This window comes from Ammospiza nelsoni, chromosome 2 (genome assembly GCF_027579445.1).
Source record: "Ammospiza nelsoni isolate bAmmNel1 chromosome 2, bAmmNel1.pri, whole genome shotgun sequence".
Lineage (NCBI taxonomy): Eukaryota > Metazoa > Chordata > Aves > Passeriformes > Passerellidae > Ammospiza > Ammospiza nelsoni.
Genome location: NC_080634.1, coordinates 55,084,237 through 55,103,005, shown reverse-complemented (window position 1 = coordinate 55,103,005; position 18,769 = coordinate 55,084,237). Strand labels below are relative to the sequence as shown.

Below are 18,769 nucleotides of genomic sequence, written 5' to 3'. Positions count from 1 at the left end.
GAACACAGCTCTGCTAGTTCAAGCAAGCCCAGCTCTACAGTCCAACAGCTTATAGAGCTGCATGGACCAAGGACAATTACTAGGAAAAATAACTTTATATCTTTACTGAAAAGATGGTCAGGCATTGGAGCAGGCTGCTCAGGGAGGTGGCTGAGTCACAGTCCCTGGAGGTATTTAAAAGATGTGCAGGCGTAGCACTGAGGGACAGGGGATGGTGGTGGACTTGGCAATGCTGGGCTGGACTCAATGATCTCAGAAGTCTTTCCCAATCTAAATGACTCTAGCAGTCTAACTCAGGAAATTCAACACAGCCCTAAATATTGAGTGATGGCAGTGCAAGGGAATCCAAGCAGAAACAATTCTGCATCAGACAGCAACTGCAGAACTAAAAGGATTGCTGCAACTAAAAACTTCTGAAACTTATTGCTCTGTGAAAAGCTAAAAGACAGCTGGATTTTTTGGCTTCATGCTGGATGCCACCAGTGAACCCTTATGCAGAAAAACTGAGACAATTTAACAAAAAAAAAATCCTAAAATCAAAATGCATTCAGTATAGAATAATACTGCAAGTGAAGAGGTGGAATGGCAATAAAGACATTTTGTGAATATTTCAATACTGCATTACAGCCAAATTACAGCTTGCCAAATTGAAGATGCCAGTCTTGAGACCCCTGCAAGGTTTAACAAAAGTATCTATTCACACTGAATCATTTCAGCCTTTTTATCTGCCACTCCATTAGCTGTAACAGAAAAGCAGTAAAGGTACAGAAATGCTTTGAAAGGTGAAAGTAGGACTGTAACAATTCATGTCCAAATTAATTGCAAATTTCAATAAACAAAGAAGAGGAAATTTGCTTTCTTTCCAGTACTTTCTGGGCAGAAGTACTGATGACCATGAACAATGCCAACAGTAGGACAGCAGAAAAGAAGAAAATGCATTTTTTCTGAATCTAGCTAGATATACCAGGAAGCCAGTGTTTACATAAGTGCATTCAAATACATGCCAGATACTGTCAATATTTTATGTATTAAATATAAGACTTTACATCTAACCCAACTAGGTAACTGTCAGACATGCTAGAGAAATCAGAAAGTTGGTATTTGGTGTTTCTTCTATATCCAAAACAGAAATATTTTTCTCTTCCTCCCCACCTCAGTATTTTAGTTAAAATTTCATTATACTTCAACCCCAGTGAATTCCATTTTAGCACTTGCTCCTTCTCTCTCTTTCAGCCACTGTATTTCTCAAGTCACTGTCCTAAAATCAGATGTGACAATATATGGCTATTTGGATCAGATGTTACTACACACTTACAAAATAACAAAGCTAAAAAGCTTTTTGGCTTATCCAAATATATTCCTTTTCATGTCCTGCATTTGTTCTGCTTTTTTAATATACTGGTCTCTTTGCACACTTTTCTGCATTATATGCCCCAAATCCTCCTTTTTCTTCCTTCTATTTGCTCTACTTAGCTCATTTCTGTCTTCTTACTCTTCTTATTTATATATTGAGCACATGCCTGCAAGTCTTCCTGTCCTACTACAGATAAAGCACCAGAGTATTTCATAACTGAGAGCTGGTTCATGAGCTTATATTAACTTTACACTCATACAAAGAAAATATGGATTGAATCAAGACAAGTTATGAGTTCTACAGGGCTCTAGAGGAAACCTCCTGTGGGGCACAGAACAAAACTACCTATTGACTTTAACAGTAAAAGAAATCTCTGCAGGGTGGCTCTACTCTGGGAAAAGAAAAAAAAGTCACAGACAACAGTTACACTTCATGATCTAAAGACAGAAAAGAGCAAAAATCTGCATGGACACTTGACTCATTTCCACATCTAAAGAGCTAGTCCAACAGTTCCTGAACTGCACTAGGGAATATATCCACATTAACAATGTTCAAAGAGATCTGAGACCTCTGAGGCGCATTACCCAGTTCCTTCCAAAACTGAAATTTAAGCACTGCAGTTGGCTACGCTGCACTCTCACATCTTTTGGTACAAGTTCATCAGGCTACAAGCATTTCAACAATGCTGTGAAACCTATTTATCTAAGTAGGACGACATCTAATATCCACAAACACACACATATGGAGAGGAAAACAACTGTTTTCACAGGATTTTTTTTGGTGAAGGATTCTTATTCACATGCTGTAACTTATGTGCTGTATTGGGAACAGGCTTGGTTTGGCAAAACATATACAGTTCAGCATCCATAAGCCATTTATATGCATCACTGCACTGAATTTTGAACTTGTACCCTAAAATCAAGCCAGACTTAGTAATGCACCATAAAACACAAATGTCCTGCACTCCCCAGCCCCGTCAGGAATATTACAGATTCAGGATTAAGGCAAAACAGAATTGGTTTTGTTGCATATCAGCATTCTGAGACACTGTTAAGAGACAAAACCAATACACTGAAAATGCACACCAGATCTGCCTCCCTCTTTGAATTACCAGATACTTTCCTATGAATATACTTGAAGTGTTCGCATGAACACATAATTCAAGAGACACAGTCAATACAAAAGCCATTTTAAATAAAAATACACATATTAACCTTAATCTCACACACATCCAATCTAATAAAATATTTTCTCTCCACTGATGCACACATGGATTTCACATTGCTGTTATCAAAATAAGTATATAGCTGCATTTTGAACTGCAGTTTGGAATAAATTAAAATTACTTCCTTGATACATTTTTCTAAACATGTAAGAAGCAGCATATTAATATCCTAGAGTAACATAACATGCATACCATGGAAACATCTTGCTGCTGCTCTTAATCCTCAAAAATAACTCTTTGTCCTTTTAAAAGGACGTAGTCACACCTCAAAAGGAGAAATATTCAAAGCACTTTCATTTATATATTACCTTCAAACGACTGGACATGTCTTCACAGCAGCTGCTCATTGCTTGCACATCTTCATTTATACTCTCAAGTTCCTAAGTAAGTTCAAATAACAGTAACTGTGTTTTTAATCAGAAATGCTGTGTCCAGGCCCAGCTTCCCCCCACAATTAGATGCCCCATTTCAAGGTACATTGTTGCTCAAGGCTCCCTGTTAGTCAGCGCAGAGTAATGCAACCCTAAATATCAAGCAACACTCAGGACTTGGATGTGTTTGTTTCATTTGTTGGAAGTCTTGCATTGGATGTTTCAATGTTACTGTACAAATATATCTGTCCTGGAAAGTTAAAATCTCTTTTCATACTTTTTTTCTTTTTTTAAACTTTAAATCGCATAGCAGTACTCTAGTAAAATAGCTAGTCATGCTGCAAAAACATTACCTCTTTAACTTGCTTGAATATGTGCACAAACTCTTCATTGATGGCCAAGCTTCTTCGTTCAATGTCTCCACGCAGGTTCCTCCGGGTGCGTAAACTGTTTTCCACAAAAAAGGTCGAGAGAGCCTTGAGTGCTTCCAGCATCTCCTAGAAAATAAAGAACGACCTTCAGTTTGCATGCAGTTACAAAGAAGCAGGTTAAATACTCTGTACTCACTGCAAGTTCATGGTCTTATTAAAAATAAAGCAAACCTAATAAATGGTTTTAGAGGAAAAGCTACCTTAACACACTCCACATCAGTTGGCAAACAACTAAAATAACTGCTGAGCCTTTCTTCTTCTCTGATAACAAAAAAAGTTTGTCCACAATTTTGCAGTAGCTTTAACCAATAAGACTATTTTCTGTAAATGAATGACCCATCCACAGCAAGAAAACATTTAAATTACACAAAACTTGAGAAATGCCCTTCCGAGGCAAGTAATACAAACCTCCCTACGATCTGAAGGGATAAAATAGGAGCGTGGCATGTTGCTGGAGAAGCGAAAACTAATTTTATTCTCAGTTAATGCTGCAAAGGACCGCCCGCAGCCCCGCAGCGGAACTGAGCCTACGGCAGGACTCGCCTCCCCGCCGCGAAGCCTGTCGGGGCCCGCGGCCCCTGACGGCTCATCCGGCCCCCACCCCGTCCCGCCGCCACCGCCTGACCCACCTTGTCATTGTCCAGACGCGTCTCCAGGATCTTGTTGAGCTTGCGGGACAGCGGGTTGGTGCCGGGAGCTGCCGGGAGCCCCGGGGTGGGGGCGGCGGGCGGCGGCGGCGGCGCGGCGGTATCGGCCATGGCTGCGGCCCTGCCCGGCCACAGCGGCGCCACGCGGAACGGCTCCGGCGGAAACGCGCTCCGAGCATTGGGTTCCGGCCTAATGCAGGCCGGCTGAGGGGCCAGGCCTCGCCTGGTGCAAGGTGGCACTCGGGGTTTTTCTGGTTCTTCGTTTCTTTTTTATTGATAAAATAACAATACATTAAAATCAAAATATTAATAATTAAAAGTAATTTACTCACTAAATAAAGGATTTTGAGTGGATGACAGAGGGCTCACTTCATGAGAGCAGATAGCTGTATTTATTTCACAAAACAAGCGCTTTAATTATGAGCACAGCTAGAAAGAAAAAAATAAAAGAGATCTCTGTTGTAACAGCAGTGGCTGTAATATGTGTTAAAATGAGGAGGCTGTCTTGTTTCTGCTGTGCATTTACTGACACAGAGGTGACCTCACAAGGTCTTCTCACAGCTCCAGAGCACAAAATCAGAGTCAATGAAGTTGAAAAAGATCTCTGGGATCATCGAGCCCAACCTGTGGCCTGACAGCACCATGTCAGCCAGACCATGGTACTGAGTCCACATCCACTGCGAAAAATGCGTATTTTATGATTGGCTTTTTGCAAATATTAAAATGAATATTATATGTGTTGTGTTAGAAAGTAATGGTGTATTAATTCTCTTAAGTACTGTGTTAAATATAGTTTTAGGTTATAAAAATTGTTAAAATAGAAACTAATCTATGTAAGATGCTTTGTTTAAAAGAAAGGACTTGCAGCGAGATAGCTGCCATAGGACACCTAAATCTTTCAGAGAAAAAGAATTTATTGCCCTCTTATCAGAAGAAACTAACTTCTTCCCGCCTCGAAGGCACTGGTAGGATTCAGAGGAAGATGTTGACGATGACCAGACAGAATCCTGTGTTTGAATGGAATTTATGCATCATGTATGAAGTGTATGAATATGCAACAGGCTATTGCTTTTAAGGGTTAATCCTTTGTTAACCAGGGTCCTTTTTCAGGCTTGTGATGCCCAGAAAAAGGTACCCGGATGTCCGTAACTTTGTGTCTATTGTCTCATATTGTCCTAATTGAGTTTATCCAGATTATTATTACTCTAATTGTGTTACTATTTTTTTAAACCATTTTATTACTATTAAACTTTTAAAAAATTTAAAAACAAGTGATTGGCGTTTTTCACATCCACTCTTTCATTAAGCACCTCCAGGGATGGGGACTCCACCACCTCCCTGGGCAGCCCATTCCAATGCCCAGTGACCCTCTCTGCAAAGAAATACCTCCTAAGGTCCAACCTAAACCACCCCTGGTGCAGCTTAAGACTGTGACATCTTGCATTATCACTTGTCCCTTCTGAAATGCTGAGGTGCAGCAGAGGTATGTCTGTGAGCTTTTCCAAAGGACAGAAAGCAGGTACACAGATCAGGGTAAGATGCCATGGAGAGAGGATGACTAACAGTGCACATATATTATATAATCTGAAAAATGTGTATTTTATGACTGGCTTTTTGCAAATATTAAAATTAATATTATGTGTGTTATGTTAGAAAATTATGCTGTATTAAATTTTTTTAGAAGTGTGTTAAATATAGTTTTAACGTAATGTTAAAATAGAGACTATGTTATGTAAGATACTTTTTTTTAAAGAGAGGACTTGCACCAGATAGAACCACAGGACACTTACATTTTTCAGAGAAAAAGAATTTATGGTCTCTTATCAAGTTCTTCCTGCCTCACTCAGTCCTGAAGATGCCGTTAGGATTCAGAGGAAGAAGCTGACACTGACCAGACAGAATCCTTTGTTTGAATGGAATTTATGCATCATGTATGAGGTGTATGATTATGCAACAGGGTATTACTTTTAAGGGTTAATCCTCTGTTAATGGGTGTCCTTTTTTGGGCTTATTTTGCCCAGAAAAGAGGTACCCTGTCTGTAACTCTTTGTTTTTATTGTCTCGTATTGTCCTAAATCCTAATTGTCCAAATTTTTATTATTCTTATTATATTACTACTTTTATAACCATTTTATTACTATTAAATTTTTAAAATTCTAAAAACAAGTGATTGGCATTTTTCACATTTAAGAAGACATGTGTTCCACCATGGTATTAGTTGTGAAAACAACATCACCTTTCCATTTGTCCGATGGTGTGTGCTCAAAACCCAAAGATTCAAGCAATTCAAGCTTAACTCTTCAGGAGTTTGTGGATTTCACATTGCTCTTCTGAAGACCCTTCCTGAAAATAACTGCAAGCAAGTCCAGTAGACATTGCCTTTTTGCCCAAGGTGGAGCACTGAGCTTCTGAATTCATTAATTATTTGTTCTTTTAGTCTGAGTCATTTACCTCAAGGAAAAACTGTGTGACCAGAGCCCTTGAAATCTAAGTGTGATGGAGACAGTGATAGGATATTTTGCTATTTAATTTTTGTTTGTTTGTTTTTTTGCTTCCTCACATGGATCCTCCACATAAAAGGACAGCTTTTCTGAACAGCCATGTAGTGCCTTGTTTCTATTCTTGGCTAGTCAGCAAGAAGGATTTCAAGCATTTTCAGACATGTTGTTTTCCTTAGTTTCTGTTTCTCATCCACCCTATTACACTGATATTATCTCCTTCTAGATGTCCTTTAGTTCTGACTAAGCTTCCAGGAGCCAGGATCTCCCTTCTCCATGTCAGAAGAGATAAAACAGCCTGCAGTCATCACAGGTGTAAGCAATTAATATTTAACATGTCAAGAAAATCCTATAATTAGAAAGATCCCCTCCCACCTATAAGCTGGATGTTGTTAGCTGTTTGAACAACGCTTCAAATGTTGTTAACCTGATGGATGAGTTGACAGAGTGAAGGCACACCTTGAAGTCAGAAAGGCTCCAACATCTGAAACACAAGTGTCAGATAAGTCACAACCATTGCCAAGTCTTGTCCAACAAGTTATACCACAAACATACAAGGAGCCAGAAAGAATTCCCTCTATCAGTTGATACATGCATTCTCTTTTGAAGCAACCAGTTCTGTTTTCAGATGCTTCTTCATGGGTGTGCATTTCTTCAAGAATGTGTTTCCCGAGCCAGAATGCTTCTAGCTAATGTAAAACATTGGGCTGACAGGAACCAATGGAGTTTTGAAACAGCATGTGTTCATCTATGCATGTGTTCTTTTGAAAAAATGAGAAGAAATAATCAAGGGAGCACTTTTTTACCTCTCACAAGTCTAAAAGCTGTTTGTATGAGGATACCAGTGCTTATATCTTGTTCATCTTTTAGGAATATTAGATGCAGCTCTAGAAAGAAATCCTCTCTTTTTCTGATACGAATAATTTCTGAAGGATAGATTTTTCCTCAGAACAGATTTTTTAAACAGAAATGTAAATGTGACTGCAATTTGTAAATGTGTGCCATGTCTTATATTCATCGCAAAAGTGGGTTTGGCATGACAATCTTACCAGTCTGCTTGCCCATCAGCAAACATCTGGTTAAATCAATTGGATGTACACTGTGGGATAAAATGCTTGGATTTTGTGATCTGTAACTCCCAGAAGGTACTTTGATTTCAGTGATCAGTTTCTGTGTGTCAATGGTAGACAGATTGTGTAGTGTGTGTAATTTACACCACTGCAAGTTCCCTTACCAAAGCTTGACAAAGCTTGACAAAGCAGAACTACAGGTGTCAGTAAAGAAAGGCCTGGCACAGGGTGTTCTGTTAATTTGTTTAGTTCCTTACTGTGGTGGTTTCTGGTTTTGTGGGCTTTCCCTCTCAGACAGCAAAACTGTTTGACAGCTGTTACCGCTGTGCAGCTGGTGAAAGTGCTCACAAACCACTCATTTGGTGCACAGAAAGGAGCACGGTTCAGCCTGCAGAATAAGGTGTGGTCAGGAATGCCACCTGCTGTCTACCTCGCCAAAGCTAGTAAGTGCTGCTGTACTTTCCAATGCTTGGGAGTACATGTGCTTTCTGAAGAAAAAGGCAAAAAAAGGTTTGTAGTAGCAATCTGAATTTGTTCCACAACAGGCTAAGTAGCAATAAAACTTCAGTGGATTAATTGGTTGACTGGGGTCAAAGACATGGCTGGATGTATTTCCCTATCCTGTGACAAAAGAGGAGTGACAGAGCAAGACATAAAGAAAATATTTTCTGAAACACAAAGAAGAAGGAATAGGTCTGGTTATGGGTGTTGTCATGGACAAATGAAAGTGAGAAAGGAAAATTTCTGTGATTAAGGAAAAATAAAATGTACAAATACATTAAAAGAAAGGAGGGAGGGAGGGAGGGAGGGAGGGAGGGAGGGAGGGAGGAAGGAAGGAAGGAAGGAAGGAAGGAAGGAAGGAAGGAAGGAAGGAAGGAAGGAAGGAAGGAAGGAAGGAAGGAAGGAAGGAAGGAAGGAAGGAAGGAAGGAAGGAAGGAAGGAAGGAAGGAAGGAAGGAAGGAAGGAAGGAAGGAAGGAAGGAAGGAAGGAAGGAAGGAAGGAAGGAAGGAAGGAAGGAAGGAAGGAAGGAAGGAAGGAAGGAAGGAAGGAAGGAAGGAAGGAAGGAAGGAAGGAAGGAAGGAAGGAAGGAAGGAAGGAAGGAAGGAAGGAAGGAAGGAAGGAAGGAAGGAAGGAAGGAAGGAAGGAAGGAAGGAAGGAAGGAAGGAAGGAAGGAAGGAAGGAAGGAAGGAAGGAAGGAAGGAAGGAAGGAAGGAAGGAAGGAAGGAAGGAAGGAAGGAAGGAAGGAAGGAAGGAAGGAAGGAAGGAAGGAAGGAAGGGCTAATGCAGAACTTGCCTCAGTATGATGCACAGAGCACATAGGAATGGGAAGCATTATGTAGTCAGGGATGTGAAAGGTTGCATAGGAAATGCCCATTATTAGTATCTATTATACTGTTTTCTTACAGTACAAAAGATAAAAAGAATTTGACAGTGCTATTTTGCATACAATTTATATGTCCTCAGTGAAGAAGAATATCTGAAGGAAGCTGGCCATGATATATTGCTGCTCAGCTATGTCAGCCCTTTGAAACTATTTGCAGCCCTTTATGCTTACATCCCTATAGATGACCAAGTGAGTGGAATTTGGCTCTGCCAGGCTCTCCACTGCACACAGCATACTCCAAAAGCAATCCACCACTGCCTTATAATCTTCACTAGTTCTCTGCCATGAAATTATTCCTTGGCCTTCTCTAGTATTTTGATGTCTTTTTGTGCTAAGGTTGGACTAGAAAATCCAACAAATAGGCAGGAGCACATGAAAATGTTCTGTCTTTAAGTCAATTAGAGCTGGGTTTTTTAATGATTTATTTTCTTAGAGGCTAATATTGTAGAATCTTTTCACCAGACCAAACCAATCAATTTCCTGAGCTAACCTTTTTTCAAAAAATTCAGACATTACTGACATCATCTGGAAATTGAAAATATGACTCTGCGAATGATTTGGCCAAAGGTCACCCTGACAGCAACATGTAGTCATGTAGTCTGTGTCCCTTGAAGGTCCAGGAGAATGTACAGTTCTGAAGTTTTAGGTTAGCTCATGCTATCTCGCTTGAGGATTTATTGTTGTGCCTCACACTCAGCAGTAGTGACTCTAATATATGTCATGCTGAATCAGCCACCTGGCTGAGGAGCTATAAAACTTCTGTTTGTTATAACTCACTGAAAAGATAACACTAGCAGTACAGTGTGCACTTTAATACATACCAAACCCATGAAATCTTCCTGTTCATCTCCTGCTAAAAAAACTCAACCATTGATTTCAAGGGAAGCACTGTATCAGCAAAACTAATAGGGTTTAGCCTAAATTTATTTGATTCTAGAACACTGCAGAATAAAGGACCTTTCTAAGCAGATGGCTGTCCAAACTATGTGGCCACATCCCTGGCAAGGTCAATTACATTGGTCATGGCAGTGCTACTCACTTCATTGAGGGCCCAAATTTCACCTAAAAAAAAAAAAGAAACAAATGATTTAGATCATGGAGCCATGAGAACAAATATCTGCTTGTGGCTAATGAACTGCATCATCTTAGTGAGACCACATCTCTGTGGCTGAAGTATAAAGCTTATCTTCCTTTGCATATGCTCACTAGTATGCCTACCATGACAATAACAATATAGCAAAAAAAAAAGAGAATATTTTTGCAAAAAGAAAATACAGGCAGGACACATGGCTAATTATAATGATGTGTGCCAGGCCTGCTGACCTATCTCTTCAAGCAATGACTGTCTGCTGGCAAAAGGTCTGTGGAATGTGTTCTGTTTTATAGGTGAAATAAAAATAACCCCAAACAACTGAACAAAAATTACAACTATTCACCATCAGACAAAAAAAGAGTATCCTTCATTATGTCCTGATCTCAGCTGAAATCAATGTCTAGCAAAGAAAATCTAGAGAATGAAACCTAAATTACTGGGCAGTGCCCTCAGATCAACTGAATACCAAAAGGCTCTCTATGAGATCATAGCAGGGTCATGATGTGGCTCATGACAAGCCAAAGGTAGACCTAATAAATTGCAAGAATGACTGCATTAGAAAAATACCTTTGGAGTCAGTACATCAGCAACACAAGCATTGACAAAGACTGCTGCAAACTTTCACTCCAACTGCTGTATTTTAATCCAGACCTGTGGGTCAAACATCCGTGTCTTATGGATCTCTGTCAAATCTCTTAGTGTTTTCCTCCTTTGATTTTTCTGGTATGTTTCTTGTGAACAGGCTCTTCTTGTGAAGAGCATTGTCTAGGTCAGGAGCCTAGCCAAACAATAGCTTAAGGCATTGCCTTAAGCCCCCCCGTCAGCATTTTTGTTATTCCCAGAACCGAATCACTATGGTCACTTTGTTTTCAGAGTTCAAGTTACTGAAGATGTGTGATAAATGTAGCATATATTTCTGTCATTCAGGATTTGTACAGGACTCCAAGATAGTATAACTCCACTTGGCAGGACAAGAGATGCATAAACGTAGAATGAAATGCATTTTTGCAGCCCTTCTTTTCCTCCTTTTTTAATTACATTGACTGGCTGGTCTGTGTTTTGAAGCCGATTTGAATTTTCCAAAGCTCCTTTTAAACTCCTGCTATTCAGCTTCTGCCCTCTTGCCCTTTTTGCAGCCATACACATACTTCCACGCAGGCAGGGTAGTATGACACTCTTCTCTCAGCTCCTTGAATGTTTTTTACCATAGTCAGTATCCAAAGTACAGTCCTTAGTGTTAGTAACTGCTCTGCTGGATCTGGTAGCTATTCATTAGAATGTAGTTGCATAAGATGATAGAATTCTCACCTTTCTAGCCCAGCAAATCCTGCACAAATGTTGTAGTGGCATTGAACAGACAAGATTATATGATCAGGGACATCTGGCATGCAGAAACTCCCTTTTAAATTACAGCTAACAATTTTGTCAGGCAAAAGTGTGTCTGGAGCCTTGAGCACACAAGGAGCTCTTGAGGGTAAAAGATGTAGTGGGACATGAAGCAAAAATTGTACAGCTTCACCACAGAAGCCATTGTCTTCTGAAAGAGCACTTGAGGGATGTTGCTAGTAAAAGTTGCAAAAAGCATGTTGATGATCACAGCAATTTTCATAGCAGTAATACAACATCAACCTAATTTTACAGGTATGGTGTCATAAATAGCTTTTCCTAGTGCTCGTAACAATTCTGTTTGGGTGACTTTAATGGAACTTTATTGCTACTTCAGGAGAAATAAGTTTCCAAAATGCCAGAAGTTGCACTCTCAGACATCTGTCAGGAGCCTAGCCAAACAGCTTCCCTGCAACTCCGGTGTGGAGCTACCTGGTGCATTTGGATTTGATTCTTTCTGTAAAGTTGACTCAGAAATGTCATCTGGGCTTGCCTCAACCATTCATCTTTGTGCGTCAGCTCACAGAGCCCTTCCAAAGCCTTGGCGAGATGCCATCACCCTCAGAGATGCTGGAGAGCTGCTGTGTATAAAAATAACTTATTACTTAATGCCTGACACTGGCTGCAGTCACCGCTGTTGGCTGCAAATTGCAAACAGTTTCTATGCAAAGATCTGCTCACCTCCAGATGAAATACATTTAAACCTTCAGTTTCTTGCTAAAATGACCTGGCATCCCTTTCTGGTGGTCATTTCTGCCTTCATGGCATTATTACAGAACTAGCATCCCCATAACTGATGCACTGGAAACAAGTAATTGTGTCCACAAGGGCAGGCAAGTGTTATTTCAAAACTTTGGTATATGTGGCTCATATTTATCCATTTACAATCTGAAATAGTGGGGATAGAGTGAGTCTCTGCCAAGAACTGGCAGCCTGATGGTGAGCTAGTGTGTCCTGGGGTCACCAGTGGGCTGCAGGACATCGGGGGGAGCATGGTGATGGGCTGGGTGGTACTGGTGTCGCTCTGTGGCTACACTGGAAGAAAAAAACATTTTGTGTTTGCTGCTTAGATGAGAGTTTTGACAAAGCAGGAGTTCTGTGTTGGCATCTACTGCAGCTGACTTGGTTGGTGAGGCTGGGTGTACAGAATGGTGTCAACAGCTTTGTGAAGCACTCACATTCCCTGGCAGAAACTCAAGGAGCATTTCCAGCAACCTCCAATTACAGTACTAATTACAAGAGATTATCAAGTTCCCCAGAACAGACCCCAAGCTCCCTTTTGCATGCAAACTAGCAGCAACTCTCTTGTCCACGCAGGTAAAGCTCTCTTCAGAGTATCATCAGTCTGAATGTGCATCACTCATCACTGTCAAGTTTCTTTAAACAATGCCATCTTAAAATATTGTTGTGCATGCAGAGCACATGCCTGTCAAAAAGCAAATGTCATGTTGAGTGAACTGCTAGTCTAGAGGTTTTGAAAGGATATTTTTATGTTAATTTTGATGATTAGAGGCTTCTTTCTGCTTCTGTCCCATACATGTCCTTTTATATGATAAAGTCTAGAGTATTAATAATATATGCAAGGTAATATCTCAAAGAAAAGCATCAGGTGCTTTAACCAGATTGCAGTGCTGAATGACAAAATGAACATATTTGTGCCTCACTGAAGAAAGCTTATGACAAGAAATGCCCATGCTGGCCCGGAGCCAGACTTTCCTTTTAATGGTCAAAAAGCAGATGATTTTGTTGCGGTGTAATTGCTGATCCATTGCTGATATAGTGATATAGGGAACTCTTAAGTGCCCTGAATCTATTCTTGCTCTCTTCGACTTAAATATCTGAACACTTGCAGACAAAATTAAGGACTTTTAGAGAGACACATCTCAACAATCTTCTAACACCTAAAAAGTCAGAGGTAGACCCCATAGCTAACCATCTACCAGAGCATGGAAAGAAAGACACTCTCAGAATGCAATTCATCCTCAGATTCCTACCCAGTCTTCTTATCTGCATAGAAAACTTGTGCACTGGACTGTTGAGTAGACAATTTTTTTACCCCTATTTGTCTGACAGTGACTTTTGACTTCTCTGTGAATAATTCTAAGAGTATGACCCAGCTTCAGTACTGTGGAAATGAAATACTGTGTTTGAATCCTGGTGTAACCCCAAGTTCTCCTTATACTTATGGGGAAAGGGGTCAAAAACCCAGGAGGTTTGATGTTACAATTAAAAAATAAAATGTCTTCTTTTCACAGCCAAATGATCTAGTTGGTGCCGTAGGCATGTGACATATCATGCAGATGTTTATCATTTTGGATGACATCTCATGGACTTGCCAATTGAAAAGGTAGAACTGCCCAAGGGTTCATTTAATTTTTGCACCTGAATCAGAAAAAATGTTTACATTTTCATTCATAAATCAATGCTGCAGTCCAGTTCATACCTGCTACTTCTGTTCTCTCTTCTCCTGTGCCTCTCCTCTTCATTTGTCACCTTCTCTCCACCTTCCCATGCAAATCTGTCTCTCAGAAGTATGTGTTTCACTCTATCACAGACATGCCCACTTGGAATGCATTACTCACCTTCTCAGATACCAATATTTATCTAAATTTCTTTTAGTGTGATGGGATTTGGACACAATTTCTGTCAGAAGTGGAAATATGCCAGCATACTACCACAAGGATACTGGCTTATGTCTGATTCATTGAGTAGCTATTTTACAAGTGACTTGAGTATGAGCAGGAACACATATGTTGAGATCCATTTTCCAAAGTGTCAGGCACTGTCTTGAGGATATACCTAAGTTCTTGGTGATTCATGGACAGAATTTCTGTGTTTTATGAGGTTGAGCCAAAGTTCCTTTATTTTTTTTCAGTCACTGAAGTTAACAGAAGCCCTCATGGATGGGTATTGCAGCATAAATTAACTTCAGTTGAAGAAACAAGATGGTTGCAAAGGAAGAAGAAAGTAAATTCTTACTGCATCAATAAGAGAGGAAGTATTCATTGCTTTTGAGAATTTGAAAGAAGAGGATAAGAATTAATTCCCTTTTTGTCGCTGCCTCAACCGTATTCGGCCTCATTTTTCTGCAAATGTCTAAAGACTCAAGCAATGGGCAGTTGTTTAACATGCAGAGCTAGCACTGAGTCCTCTCTACTCAAATATGGAAATGGCTTAGCAAATATCTAGTTTCTCTAAGGCCAGCTTATGGTATATACTTGAGTAAAGAATTTTTTCCTTAAAAAAAAAAAGTCCTTGTTTTAATGGGTAATTTCCCTTGAAAATGGTAAACTGCAAATTAAATGCAAAAAGCAATTAATTATTGAAATTGTAATATCCTTGTAAAGGTTAAGAGGTAATATAAATGAAGTTCCTGTGAGCACATTAATGGAATTACTATCTTCCCCCTTATAAGTGGTAACTGTAACGACCTTGCTAATTAGCTTTTTCATCAGGAAAAGGAATATTGAAATATGCAGTTATACTGCAAAAGCACAATCTATGAGTAGGTTATTTGGTTACAATATAATATCGAGAGAACACTCTGAGTGCTGAACCTTCCCAGAGATGGTTAAGAGATCTTCCCACACCATGTATGGGAGAGGAGTGAAGTCCCCACAAACCAAGAGGAGATGATTAGTGACCTCCTGTGGCAATTAGACATGCCTGAGTCTATGGGCCCTGATGATCCACCCCAGAGTAGCGAGGGAACTCGTGAAAAGGACTTGCCAAACCACTCTCAATCACCCAGCAGTCCTGGTTAAATGTGGAAGTTCCAGCTGACTGAAAATTAGCAAACTTTACACACATCTACAAGAAGTGTTGGAAGAACACTCTGGGGAACTTCAGGCCTATCAGCCTGATCTTGGCACCAGGAAAGGTTATGGAAGAGATATCCTGGATGCCATTACATGGCCATGCAGGACAACCAGGGGATCAAGCCCAGCCTACATGGATTTACAAAAGGCAGATCCTACTTGATCAGCCTGGGCTCCTGTATCTATGCCTATATATGTATTATAGAGATGTATAAGTAATCCATATATCTGTCTTATAAATGCACATATATACTCATGTGGGTATATGAATGCTATATACATACTGGATTTACTAAGCACAAGACTTTTGGAGAGTTGTAAAAAAAGGAGCTTGTTTCTTCCCCCGCTGAGAACATGTTTTGGACATTGATACACCTGGAAGTGAGTTCTGTTTGGGTTTCAGCTGACAAGAACTGGCATTACAATTCTTCTGTGAATGAATGTCTGTGAGATTTCAGGAGTTCCAGGTTTGTGGAGTCCCTGAGTTCTGTACAACCCTCGGGGTGTGATGGGGAGGGGGGGAAATGAGCTTCCATTTGGAAAATGAATTGGCCATTGTCCCCGACTAGAGGATTTTCAGCTTTCCTTTCTAAAAACCCCAGAAATCATTAGCCATATCCTTGGGAATGTGATCTAATAGGGTGACCTAGATGCAAGTGATTGCTGGAACTCACAGGGGGAGGCAGCTCTGCTCCAGTTCTGTGGAAGAAGGCTGGGGGAGGAACAGGACGCTGCCTTGAGCCCCTTTTTCAGATACGCCCAGTTTAACCAAACCGCTAAAAGTCACCTTTGGGTTCTGCAAAGGCACCTTAGAAGCCTCAGGACAGTGGCCCGGGGCGGTTACAAATCCCAGAGCTTTTATGGAGAACAGAAGCACGCTCTGCTCTCTGCCCCCGCTTTTCACACACACGCCCTTCCCCGGCTGCAGCCGCACCAAACGCTGCGGAGGGGCCAGCGCAGAACCTGCGCCGGTCCCGCGGGGCCGGGCGGTGCGAGACCTCCAGCCCGGGCTCGGCCGTGCCCAGCCCTGCTCCGGGAAGGTGCGAGACCCCCAGCCCGGGCTCGGCCGGCCCCAGCTCTGCTCCGGGAAGGTGCGAGACCCCCAGCCCGGGCTCGGCCGGCCCCAGCTCTGCTCCGGGAAGGTGCGAGACTCCCAGCCCGGGCTCGGCCCTGCCCAGCCCTGTTCCGGGAAGGTGCGAGACCCCCAGCCCGGGCTCGGCCGTGCCCAGCCCTGCTCCGGGAAGGTGCGAGACCCCCAGCCCCGGGCTAGGCCCTGCCCAGCCCTGCTCCGGGAAGGTGCGAGACCCCCAGCCCGGGCTCGGCCGTGCCCAGCCCTGCTCCGGGAAGGTGCGAGACCCCCAGCCCGGGCTCGGCCGCTCCCCGCACTGCTCCGGCCCCGCCGCCCACCGAGTGTCACTGTCGAGCAGCGCAGCGCAGCGCTCGCCGCCCCGGGCACCGTCGCCGGGCCCTGCGCGCAAACTGTGGCCTCCTGCGGAAAGCTGGTCACAGACTGAGGCTTTAAAGGGAAAAGAAAAATCTTCTTTCTGTTGCACGTATCGTTAAACAAACCCATGTGTCCAAACGCGCCCGCCGCTCAGTGCGAGGAAGCGCCGCGGCGAGACCCGCTCTTAATGCTTTCCCCGCATCTTTGCCAGCATCAGAAGGCAGACAGGTGTCCCCCTCGTAAGTAACACGACACTATTACATTATTTGTATTGGGTCTACATGCACAGAGAGCAGGCTGCCAGTAGATAAGCATTTCTTACTGTGAAATCACTCGTTCATCATCCAGATGTCCCTTATTTTAAAAAGTCCAGTTAAGAATAGTGGAAATTCAGGATTGAAACTAGCCATGTTTTTCGTGAGTTTGTGCAGGGCTAAGACAATTCCCTGGTAAAAGAGGACGAGTCTGGGACCTGTAATCTCAGATCTCAGTCACTTTGGCCATGTTTGCAAGGGCAGAACAGGCATTCCTCCCTTCAGCCGAGGGGCTGGTGCAGAATAAACTTCCTTGGCCTCTCCCACAGCCACCAGGCTTGTCAAGAACAGGACACAAAAGAGAAAAATCAATAGCTGTAGCTACTATTTTAGAGCCTTGCAAAATGTAGAGCATCTGGTGGCTTTTATATAATAGATGATAAGTAATAAGTTCATAAAGATGAAACAACATACGGAGAGTTTATGGCAAATAATAAAGATTGTTTTCCTCTTTTGTTTTGCATTGACATGTTATTTTTATGTGCACCCAGAGATTAAAATACTGATGTTAGCAACAACAGTCTCGTTTAAAACAACTGTCTTTCAGAAATATGGCAAGTTTTGTTATAGATTGTTAGTAAGAGAATTCACAAAATTCATCACTATTAGAACCACCAGAAAAATAAGTGTTGATGATAGGATAGTATTAAAATAGAAGTGGAGAGAGGATCTTTTGGTAGAGCTATGTTTATTGGCCAAGATTTAGGTCTGGATGGGACAGCTCAAAACCCCAGGTGTCTAGTTTCACCCACCGTAGAAAAAATGCAATTTGTTTGACTTGGACACCATACGTATGGACAGGATCTGATCACTTGAATTTGTTTTCTTACCTTCCTCTGAAAAATTTTCAGGTGTTCGAGTTCAGGTTCTCTTTTCCTGTCTATTTAGTTGATTTTTTTTTTTCCTAGCTGCTGCAAGATTGGACATAATTTCAGGCAAATGTACTAATTATCAGGTTATTTCTCTAACAGTACTTGTCTGTTTGGTTTTCAGTGACTGCATTTGAATAATTGGGTTGACTTTGTGTTGCTCCCAGTACATAGCCTCAAGTCTATTTTTGTACCTATACCTTCCTTTTTGATTTAAAATCAAGTACAGACATGACCTGAAGATCCAGTTTTGTGAGATGCTCGGAACCATGTTGGTGTGATCACTTTCCTGCAGACCACAGAACTGAAAACAGATGGTGACCTGAAATATTAAACTTTTTGGTTTGTTTTCTGGTCAAAGAATGAAGAATGAGGTGGAGGTTTGGTAGCTGCTTCATTTTCCTTTGGGTTCAGGAACATACATATTCCCCTATGGCATATTATGTTGTCTTACGAGTCATACTGTAGTGAAAGAGTCTGTGGTTGAGTCTGTGATGTGTATATTAGCCAGGATTGATTTAGGTACAGTGACAGGATTTTCTGTCTTTATTCTGCCATGCTGATTAGCTCCATCAAGTCTGTAGTGCCCCAGCTGTAATAGCAGCTTAGTCAATGGATTGAGAAGAAGAAAAATGGTAAAATCTATAAGTACTTTTCCATCTCCCTGCTAGGGTAGTTTTCTGACAATTCAGTCTGACTTCAATGGTTGCAGCAGAGGGTAATCTGCAGCTCAGGTTCCTGTGACCAATTATGAAGATTTCTCACAAGTGGATCCTTTTAAAATTCAAAACACCAGGACCAATTTTAAAACTAGCTGCTATTTCAGTATAGACAAGACCATGGGGACCATGTGTTTTGGTATTGC

The 18,769-nt window shown here is 41.5% G+C and overlaps 1 protein-coding gene across 2 annotated transcripts in view; it reads right to left on the bottom strand.

Annotated features, from left to right (window-relative positions):
- The window catches only part of COG6 (component of oligomeric golgi complex 6), a 55,359-nt gene extending 51,208 nt beyond the window's left edge, over positions 1 to 4,151 (bottom strand). Inside the window, exons 1-3 of one of the 2 annotated variants that reach the window (XM_059493768.1) lie at positions 4,011 to 4,151; positions 3,304 to 3,447; positions 2,888 to 2,959 (exon numbers count right to left, since the gene is read on the bottom strand). In XM_059493768.1, coding sequence (XP_059349751.1) covers positions 2,888 to 2,959; positions 3,304 to 3,447; positions 4,011 to 4,139 — 345 coding nt within the window. In that variant the 5' untranslated portion in view covers positions 4,140 to 4,151. Of the gene's footprint in view, positions 1 to 2,887; positions 2,960 to 3,303; positions 3,448 to 3,789; positions 3,965 to 4,010 lie in introns of those variants that run through there. The other variant, XM_059493769.1, reaches the window with a different exon arrangement.
- Positions 4,152 to 18,769: the final 14,618 nt, after the last annotated feature.